Source organism: Vanessa atalanta, chromosome 5 (assembly GCF_905147765.1).
Source record: "Vanessa atalanta chromosome 5, ilVanAtal1.2, whole genome shotgun sequence".
Lineage (NCBI taxonomy): Eukaryota > Metazoa > Arthropoda > Insecta > Lepidoptera > Nymphalidae > Vanessa > Vanessa atalanta.
In genome coordinates, this window is record NC_061875.1 from 4,271,343 (window position 1) to 4,283,159 (window position 11,817).

Below are 11,817 nucleotides of genomic sequence, written 5' to 3' on the forward strand. Positions count from 1 at the left end.
ATACACCGCCATTACCGGCTGTTATTCGTTACCTTACCAATATCAACTATCTCGCGGCGTTGTCCGTCAAACGTTTCACCAGAGCAAGCTTGACTCACCATCGTCCAATAATCGAAACCTTAAAATTTTATTTACCATAAATCAATTAGATGGCACCGCATTAATTGGCTTGTGCCGAAACTGAGTGCCATTCGGTCATGTTCTATCTGAAGTCATATGTATCGTCTTCCCAGTTCGCATATGGTCTATCTTTACAGCTTTTACCGTGTTTGTGTATATATTTATAGATCCATATATGTGTATACATAATTTTTTTCGTTTAACTTTAATTTTTGGCATTGTTTTCGTATATTATGTGAGCGTTACGAGTCGTGGACTATTGGTTGAAGACAATCTGTCATGTCAGATGTTTTTGCTAGATATAAATATCAGGCGTCTCATTTATGATAGTATTTTAAGCATGATTATCACTACCCGTTATTTAAAAAGCCCCCCAACGAATTTGTCTATCTACTAGAATGCGATATGCTCAAAATATAAGAACGGATTTTCATATAGTTATTATCAATGGATGCATTAGGAAGGCATTTAAATTATTTTGCAAGAAATCATGCTGACCGGGAGCTTCCCTGGCGTGCGTCATGTTAACCGGTTATTGGTTTAGTTACAATAATTATTTATATACATTTTATGTAGACACTTGTTCTACCTATTCAAAGCTGGTACGGGTAGCTCGTAGTCTCGGAAAGATTTGTGTGCTTGTTACGATTTAACCCTAAAACTATTCGACGGATTTTAAATATTCTTTCACTGTTAGAAAGCTACGTCTTCGCCGAGTATCATAGGCTATTTTAATTACCAAATGTGATAATGGATCAATACTAAAATTTGATAATGTAAGATGTGTAAAAAAATACATAAATTGCGCTGCGAAAATTATTGATAATAGAAAAGAACAATATACTACAATATTAAAGAACATATACATATAAAATAAAAAAACAACAATAGTATGCGCCTATTTCCAATGGATATCATGCAATAACTGCTTTTAACATTAACATTTTAACTTTATTTGAACTTATTGATAAGAGTCGATATATTTACTATTAGAAAGGACTTTATGTTAATTGATAACACTGTCTATAACTACCTAGTCAATGTGATACCGGCGCTAAGAGAACCTTGTTGTTCTACAGACGATTATCCATTGACCATTAGTTTTAATCAATACTTGACAGAGAATACACGTTTCCAATCGATATGAATGAATTGGGATGGGTAAAATAGCTTATTATTCATTGTTAAAAAGGGAAGGAATAGACTCTTATCAATGAGTTCCGTCTAATGTCCAATGACTATTCGAATTATTGCCCTAAGAAATATTAATACTATTATTATCGACATAAGCAAATTGTAAAAAAAGAAAAAGGTGCCTGTAAATGTCTTATTGCGGAGCTAAGATCTCTTGTCCGATTGAGGAGGATGAGGATTATATACTTATTGTTCAAATCAAATGTTTTTTATTTAAGTAAGCTTTACAATAAAGCGTCTTTGAATCGTCAATATTTAAGCTTTAATACAGTTTCAGAAAGCAGCCTCTAAGGAGAAGAAATGGAAAGAAACTCACATATTGCTCTTTTCTAATAAGCAGATTTACATATCTGCTATTTACAATTATTGTTCAATGAGTCCTGTGATGAAACCCGAGCATATTTTAAGACGTTTTTTCTAAAAGAATGATCTTATCTTAATAAATAATAAAATTTATTTATGCTTGTTTTTTTTAATTTGTTATATGGTAAATTGATTATATTTTACGGTATCTATCTATTATATGCGTGTACCATTACTCAAAAAAGTTCTCGGTACCGTATGCAAGCGGAAAGCAGGGGCTACGACTTTTGTTTTATTTATTGTATTACGAGTATGTATGTATATCAAGCATTTGTAGAATATTTTAGTATATTCTTCTGTATAAACTGTATATTATCAGATATATAATGTGTTAATACACAGCCGTTACACATATATTTGTCGTATGTCTTATTGACAAAATAAGGTAAATCATTTAGATATATTAAATACAGCAGAGGTCCTAAAATTGAACCTTGTGGTACACCCATTTGTAGGCACGAGTGCCATTTGATTTTGTGCCGTTAATAACTATCTACAAAACTCTTTAATTAAGGTAGGAAGAAATAAATTTCAATGCAAAGCCTTTGATTCTATAGTATTTAAGTTTTACTTTAAGAATGTAATGCCTATCGTTATCGAAAGGTTTTGATAAGTCACAAAAACCTCCAATAGCATTTTGTTCCCATTCATCAAAATGTTCATTAAAGAATATACCCGCATCAGGAGTAGAGCGAAACTTACTGAAAACAAACTGTTGAGAACGTAATAGCTTTTGTGAGGTAAAGTATAATAACATTGATTAAGCATGCTTATTTTTCAAATATTTTACACAATACTGGTAAAATAGAGATTCGCCTATAATTGTATGGGTTGTTTTTATTACCGGACTTAAATTACTTTAAAAAATTGTAATAGATCTGGAATCACTTACTTTAACATATTTCTTAAAGATTACAGCTAAATAAAGAGCCAAATCGACAAATACGTTGTTAATAATTGTAACAGATAGATCCCATAGATCGCTTGTATTTTTAAGTTTCATGATTTAAAAGTTTTTATTACTTCGGAGGGTATTCTCAAAGAAAAATTCTATCTAATTCTTGGGAACGTAACGCTTAAGTAAGCCTAAGGCGTCATTCGGTGACGCATTAAGTCCTTTAGTGGTATTTACTGGAATATTAGAAAAATAATGACTTGACTTACAATATTCCCTTTTTTACTTGCCCTGTATTTCATTCGGTCTGTTTTCGAACTTAGAGATTTTAAAATTTAATTTTTAATATGCAATCGAGCTGTTTGACAAACTTGTATAAAAAACTTGGAATATTTTTTAACAAATATTATTTTAAATTTTTAAATTATAAAACTGAAATAAATTTATGTACCTAGTATGTAAACTTAAAATTTTAACTGCTGGTTTGGTTATTTTAATCCGTATCATTGCGATACAATTTTATGACAATACTTTTTTGCTTTAAAATAATAAACTTTTCCAAGTCATCCCTGTTTATACAATCGATTCCAATATTTAAATAATTTATGTACAAAGATATTGTGTTTTATTAAAATATAATAATTTTCAATAAAACGCAAATTAAAAACGCATAATATTTATATATTCATGATGATAAAAACAATGTTTTTATTATAAACGTGTGTGTTGATTAATCATAATATTTAAATATTAAGTAGATTGATTAATAAAACAATTACAAAGCATTCAACAATTAACAGTTCAACCATTTAGTAGCGAACATAAACATTAACAATTTCACACGTGTAAAAATAATAAAATAAATCTATATGAAAATGGATGAAAATTTGACAGTAGACAACAGTACCATCGAAAATATGTGGAAGTACAACGGTGAACGTAAGTTGTCTCAATATAATATTTTTAATAGAATGGAAATTAATCCTTATTTATATTTCAAACTACTAGACAATATCATATCAGAGAGTACATTAAATGTTCGTATTATCAAAACAGCAATATTTCCTTGCTACAAATATCGCCAATTCAATAAGACTCCCATACTACTTTCGCTCACGATATTTTTCGAATTTGACCTTTATTGATGATTATCAACTTCACAACCGTGGTAATCCATCAATGAGATTTCCATTTTTTATGTCATATATGTAGTCGTACTTGCGGATGGGCCATCTGAAGGCAAGTAGTCGTCACTATCTATATATATTGATACTGTAAGAACTATTAATCATTCCTGATATTACTAATGGGCCATCAACCTTGGGAACTGAGATTTTATGTCCCTTGTGCCTATACAACAATAGTAAGTATTGTTGTGTTGCGGTAGTTTATGATGAGTACCAATTGCTGAGGGCTTGCACACCAAGGCAATAAATGGAATAATACAAAATTTGAAGTTCTCGTTTTGTTAATAATAATAAATTGGTTGGTTTGGGAAAAGTCAATTAAAATATTTATATGGTTGGTCAAGCCTTGTTAAATGACAATTAAAGAAACACTACGAAATGCGCCTGTCACAGAACCTATATACAACTTTATTGGTAATTCGACGTATTCCCGTTAAGAGATAATAGTTTGTATGTAATTTCCACCAGCGTTCTCTGTGGTGTTTTTGTGGAAAAAAAATGGAACGTTTTCCATCTTGAATTTTTTAATTTTGACCGATAATTATCGTTTCAATATTGAAAAATAACCAGTGTTTAATGGTTTTTTATAAATCAGAAGAAAAAAAATATAGATTATATAGAATATAGATTAATATATAGATTTTAATTGATACTTTTTTTTAAATAATATTTTGAAGTTGCATTTTTGACTTATTTTGAAAGAATGTAAAAACCGTGATAACTCAAAAATGATTCACCTTTGCATACATATGGGGGTTAAAATTATCGCAAATAGTCACTCCTATCACCTCCTAACGAGAATACGTCGAATTACCAATAACTCTGTATACCAACCATAGTACCTTGTGAAAAAACAGCGCTTTGAATTTGTTTAAAAAAGTATTTAACGTGCCTTTGTATATTTGTGATATTTTCGAGGAATAATCCAATGAGGTAGCTAATCCATCGACTGCACTCGCTGTACTCTTCAATGTTATTCATAATATTAACATTTATTGCAATAGTCATTTATATTCGTTTTCAGTAAATTACGTGAGTCAATGGTTGTTGATGAATACGCCGATTCCTTTAGTTATCATAACTATTACGTATCTACTGTTCGTAATCAAAATTGGTCCAAATTTCATGAAGAACCGGCCTCCGTTCTCTTTAAGTAATGTTATCCGTACTTACAATACCGTACAAGTTGCGTATGCTTTATACTTATGCTATCATGTAAGTATAATTTGACATATTACTTGACGATTTTTTAATTAAAAATAAAATTATAAGTCTTATATTCCTAACAAAACTGTTATTGACTGTCATGTCTAACGAACTAGTGATTGTGTGATTATTTATTGTATGATAAGTTACATTGACTGTGTTCTGTATCATATGACTAATTTAAATTCATTTTAATAAGTAATGTATAGTAAAATGATAAAATTTTCAGGGATCAAAACTTATATGGCAAAATGGTTTTATTGGAAAATCGTGTTTAATGGAAACTCAAGAAAGTCGTTATATAGTAAGTAATGGTACCCTTATAAACTAATAACAAATGAAAAATGGGGGAATAATCGTTAATGATGAATTTAATAAATAATATCAAGTAAAAACAAAACAATAACAACATATAATTAATAAACCCACAGAAATTTTTAACAAAAAAAAGTCTATATAATATTGAGCGATATTTGGGAAAGAAATCATTAATACGTTTTCTAATAGTATCATAAAAATACATTAAATCTATTGATAACATTTTACATTTTTTTACATTAACATCCTGTAAATTTCCCACTGCTGGGCTAAGGCCTCCTTTCCCTTTTGAGGAGACATGTGGCAGAATTTCGTTGAAATTAGACACATGCAGGTTTCCTCACGATGTTTTCCTTCACCACCGAGCACGAGATGAATTATAAATGATAATCATGTTGAATGATTAATAAATTATTATCATTCATTAGACATGATCATCATTCTTCAAACTGACTTGCTATTTATTTATTTTTTGCAGATAACTTCAAATACATATTTATATTTTTTTGCAAAAGTCACTGAACTCCTCGATACAGTATTCTTCGTCCTACGCAAGAAAGATAATCAAGTTACATTTCTCCATGTCTACCATCATTTGACTATAATGTGGTGCACTTGGTTCAATCTCAAATACGAACCATCGTACAGCACTATATTTTTGGGCACTCTAAACTCCTACGTCCACGTCATAATGTATACTTACTATGGCTTGTCAACCTTTCCTGAAATGGCGAAGAAATTATGGTGGAAGAAATATATAACTTCATTGCAATTAGTAAGTACATAAATATATATGAATTATGTATATTTGAAATTTTACCCGCTTCTTATATCACCAATACGCACCAATCCTTGGGACCTGTGATATTATTTCTCTTATTGGCGTAAGCTTTGGAAAATATTTAGTAAAAACCAATTTCCATAACTCAACTGGCCAATTTGCTTGGGTACCTGGGTATTTTAATGGTTGTGCTCTGTGTAAGCCTGTTTGGGTAAGTATTCATCAGAGTCTCGTCAAGCAGCAATAGTTAGTACAGTTGTGTTCTGGTTTGTGGACGAGTGGGCCAGTATAACTACAGGCACAAGGAACATAATGTCTTCGTTTTTAAAGTTGATGTTGTATTGCCAATGTAAGGCATGGTTGAAATGTCATAGGGCGTCAATGTCCATCGGCGATGGTGGTCACTCACCATCAAGCGACATACTTGGCGTCCACCTATGAATTTTACAACAAAAGACAGTCCAAAGCTATTGGCCAATTCTATTTCAAACTCCACAATGCTGTAATTTGCATATCCAAGCGTGTTGGGCATCAACAGGTTATTAATATGAAGTATTAAGATAAAAGTAAAAACATTGTGTAGAGCACAGTTTATTAAAGAACACTGGCATAAGCGTTCAATAAATCTGAGGAGCACCATTGACTGATATTCTGAATCAAAATCAAAATATACTTTATTCAAGTGGGCTTTTACAAGTACTTTTGAATCGTTATTTTACAAACTATGTTAAGTGAAGCTACCACTGGTTCGGAATGTAGATTCTACCAAGGAAAACCGGCAAGAAACTCAGTAGTTACTCTTTTTCAACATTTAAAATAAAAAGATATGTCACTTAAATACAATTATATAAATATATAATATATCCTGCCTGTAAGTTAACAAGCATTAGCTCCCCGCTTTTTTATTTTTACTGATAATGATTTGAATCGAGGAATCGGCAAAGTTAAAAACATCTGTGGATTTTTTTTATAGAAACGGATACCTTGCCTCAAGAAGGATTTATTGACTTTGCGAAGTCAAATTGATCAAGGTTTCTGTGAATATACATAATAATGTTGTGAATATATTGTGACACAACAGTGAGTATTCCTACTTCGTTAGAAAAATCCCGAAGGAGTCCTAACAGATTGGTCTCTTTTGTAAAATAAAAACAGATTCAATATCAGCAGTGTTACACCAAAATAAAATGCCCTATGACATTATACTTTGAAAATAATCAAAATATACTAGACGAGCAGTATCAATATCAATTAGTTTTCTACCTTTCCCAACCGCATATGCTGCGGATCTGAGTCTTCCTGTCAGGGACGATAAATGAGGACTGCACTGAAGTTGAGAATTCAATGCTATTCCTAAAAACAATGTAGTAGTACCGGCTACATCAACACAGCCACCATTTAATGATATATTATAATTTAGCAATTTTCACTTGGCGGTAGGGCTTTGTGCAAGCCCGTCTGGGTAGGTATCATCCACTCATCAGATATTCTACCGCCAAACAGCAGTACTCAGTATTGTTGTGTTCCGGTTTGAAGGGTGAGTGAGCCAGTGTAACTAAAGGCACAAGGGACGTAACATCTTCGTTCCCAAGGTTGGTGGCACATTGGCGATGTAAGGAATGGTAATGGTATGGTATTTCTTACAACGTCATTGTCTATGGGCGATGGTCACCACTTGATCAGGTGGCTCATTTGATCGTCCGCCTACCGATATCATAAAAAGCAATGGCAAAAATATATTTATTTTTTGAGCATTCAAAACTAAATTATTTATTGTAAACCAGTCATGTATCAGTGAATGCACTGTTTACATTGTCATAGTCAGTTTTTTTCCTGTCGGCGTTAATAATCAATTTTCAGGAACCTTTAAAGTTCAAGAGAGATGGTTAGGATCTCTCTGTTATTTACATTTAACACAGTATTTACATTTGTTAATATTAAACTACGATTTTGAAAATAGTATTCAACATTAATAGATAAAGTATGAAACATGCATATTTAATTTACTTAAAAAAAACCGCTGTTTCTTTCGCCGGTTCTTCTCAGAGTCTTTCCGAAACGGTGGTAGTTTTATTTTGACAATCAGTCAGTGTGTAGTACTTCTGAAATAAATAAAGTAATTTCATTTGCTATTTTGAGCAAGAAACAAAAAATAATAATACCGCAACTTTATTGAATGCTTTTTTTCCAGGTTCAGTTCATGCTGATGTTATTACAGTCAGCGGCTAGCGCCATCTTTCCAGGATGTCCGCCATCTTACACATTAATGATAATGATATACATAAACGCTTCGTTATTCATTTATTTATTCGGTAAATTTTACATTAAATCATATTTAAATTCGAATGACGCGAAATGTAATATAAAGCCAGACGTAAATCGCTACTACATTGAAAAGATTAAATAAAATTATTATTATTAAATCTGTTTTATATTATTTAATTTAATAATCGAACGTTGATTTGTATTATTTTTTAAATATGATAAGATAATTTTATTATTGGCTAGGGCGAATTTTGAAGCTTTGGGCGAAGTATGATATAATTATTTTATAACTGAGAAAGAAAAACTACACCAAGCTCTTAGTTTGACCTGAAAATCACTTCGTATTTCATTTGAAAAAAATTGTTACTATCGAGTTTCCTGTCGTGTTGGCAGTAGAAATATGACAATTGATAAGTGTTTAATATATTTAAATACTGGACTAAAGAATATTTTAATATTGATCACTGAAAACATATTTATTGAATTATGTTACTTGATTGTAATCAAGGAGATAAAAGAAATAGTTCCTCGATTACGATTAATGATTATTTCATGCCAATTAAAACAAATTCGGTTACTTGTTCGATAATGGTTCGTTGCCCTTATAGAAGATACTGTTTATTGAAATGTAATTTTGTCAGATTCTAACAGGATAGGGATAGGACTACGTGACGCTATTTAATCATGGATGAATCTAGATTACTAATATTAATTCGAGTTATTTTTTTATTTCTTTTATATCACGCTATCAGTGTGCCCAATGGGATTTCCCGTCAGAAAATTTTATTATATCGTTGTAATAATTATTATACATATAAACAGAAGACTTAACCAGTCTTCTGTTATATAGCTATGTTTATAATTGAAAAAATATTCCTAATTTTACCTGCTCAGTTATATTGTGGAAGTACTTTAACAGCTGACATTTATAAACGAAATATAATTCATAAACGAAAAACCGATTTCCCTACATTGAAAAAAGATAAAAATCCGGTAAAAAAAACTTCTTCAATTTCACGTTCTTGGGTGATGAATTTTCTAAAATACATTAATAACTTTTTTATATTCGTAAACAAAAGGGTAAATACTGATTTCCATAATTCTAACATGCAATAATGACGACACACATACATACATTCATACATACTTTCATCCTAAGCTTAACACTCTTAGGTGAAACTTTGATATAAAAGTTATGAATTATCAAAAAAAGTATAATTAATAATTATAATAAGTAATTCATTTATTTATTTCAAAATTTATAACATCAGAAAACACGAATTCCTATCTCAAATTTCATATTTAAACACCTTGGGAGGTACATTTTAAATTTTCTCATAAAATTAACAAATTAGGACAGATTCATCGTGAGCGTTCTTAGCAACATCCGCATATGTACTGTCAGATAATTAATTGCTTAAATCACGCCACGTGTAATATTCCATAGCTAAACATTGTTTTATTTCGCTCCTGTTCTGTTATTCTGAAAGCAGCCCATACTGATAGAAATCATTTTATGAATATTTGATAATATTTTTGTAACGTACAAATATTGTCAAAAATTGTAACGACCGAGTTGGAATACGTCTTCCTGAAATAAATAACATTTTATTACAGATGTATAATCCATAGTTTGCACACGTAATAACTACTTATAGAATTGTCATATTCATCTCAATACTGCGGATACTTTAGTTTTATTTATATTGTACCAGCTGTTGCCCGCGGCTTGAAGTTGAATATAATTTCAGATTAATTTAAAATGTTATGTTAATTTAAGACCTTTTTGTATACCACATTCGTGTTTATTTCACCCTTTAATACGTGTTTACTCATTTCTCGTTCCATGTATCTAGCCTAAAAAATGATGGACTTCCATACGAACTTTCAACCCCAATTTCCCCCTTAGGGGTAGAATTTCCAAAATTCCTTTCTTAGTGGGTGTCTACTCAATAAAACGCTACTACTTACCAAATTTCATGTCAGTCAAGCTATTTTATAAGTATAGTTGTAATTAGAAGTGGAGTTTCTGTAATGTGTTTTAGTATCTACGTAAAATAACCTTGGGCAAAGCCTTTCTAAGTTCGAAATAACAGCCTGTTGTCTCTTCTCTCTTTGGAGAAGTTTGGGAGATTATTTCGCCTCACTGCTCAAAATGCGGGTTGGTATCACATATGTGCTATATTTTCATCTTTCATGAAACATTTCAGTTTTCTATGATGTATGTAGCGGGACACAAAAGGGCCACTTGACAGTAAGTACAACACTGTAAGAAATATTAAGCATTTCTTACATCATTCACGCATCACAATATATCATGATGAGTGGGTGGTACCTAACCAAACGGACACGGACACAAAGCTGTACCACCATGTAAACGACATTAACTCATAACGATATATCTATAGAGTATAAGCATCAAAATATAGTGACACTGTAAATCAAAGTTAAGGAAGTTAAGGACGAAAATATAATGAGTAGATGGTACATACCTACCTCGATTTTCATAAAACCCTACTACCAAGTAAATTCCTCACAATACCTTCAACGGCGAGCACGATATTACAATTAACATTCAATTGTTGCTGTCACAACATGTGTAGGTATCATCTGTTACTCAATCTGCGCAGTTTAACACCATGTATAAAACCTCCCGTATTAGAACAGCATGGTGAAATAATCTTCAAAACTTTTCCTTAAGAGAAAATAAGGACTTTTATTTTATTTAATATATGTTTTTAACAATTTTACCTTAATTTCATTCAAATTTAATTGCATAATTGTGTGAAGTATCCACACAATGACTTTGCAATAAAGATAAGTAAATACTTATTCTTATAATACGTATTTAAAGTTATTATAATATATGTAACTATACAACAAATTAACATGGAATTTAATTGATTTTCACAAGTTATAAAGACCTTTTTTTATTGTTAATTTTAAGCGAGTAATGGTATTTAATTAAAAAATAATAAGTAACGAATTAATATCGTGAAGAGCGAAAAATGAGGCAACCTGCATAAGTGATGTTATTTTTTGTATACAATAAACTATAGAAATACTCAATTTATTCAGAACATATGTAATAAATTATTTATTCATGTTAAGAAAAAAATATTTGAAATAGTTTTAAACAGGGTTGCCTTAAAAAACTAAGTTACTTACCTTAATTTTTTATTTTATTTACCTAAAGAGCTAAGCTTATAATAAAAAAAATCTATGACCTTAGGCAACAATATATTACCCCAAGTTATAAGAAGAAATGATATTTTATGTAGTTATAAATAAATTTCAGAGAGGACTATTTAACTTGGCACAAATTTAGATCTCACTTCTTTTGTCGTTGAAGACAACAACCAAGGTATATATCATAATATTTAACTTGGCTCTCATTTTTACATTTATGTTTTTGATGGGATATCACTACTTTTTGTATATAAATTATTAGTAGGTACTTATTAATAACAAATTTAATACCAAATGGT

At 30.6% G+C, this 11,817-nt stretch overlaps 1 protein-coding gene across 1 annotated transcript; it reads left to right on the forward strand.

Annotated features, from left to right (window-relative positions):
- The first annotated feature begins 3,377 nt into the window (after positions 1-3,377).
- On the forward strand, positions 3,378-8,500 carry LOC125064205 (elongation of very long chain fatty acids protein 7-like). The gene is made up of 5 exons (XM_047671143.1): positions 3,378-3,511; positions 4,784-4,974; positions 5,195-5,269; positions 5,762-6,058; positions 8,256-8,500. The coding sequence occupies exons 1-5, from the start codon at positions 3,442-3,444 to the stop codon at positions 8,469-8,471; spliced, it is 849 nt and encodes a 282-aa protein (XP_047527099.1). The 5' UTR covers positions 3,378-3,441; the 3' UTR covers positions 8,472-8,500.
- The last annotated feature ends 3,317 nt before the right edge of the window (positions 8,501-11,817 follow it).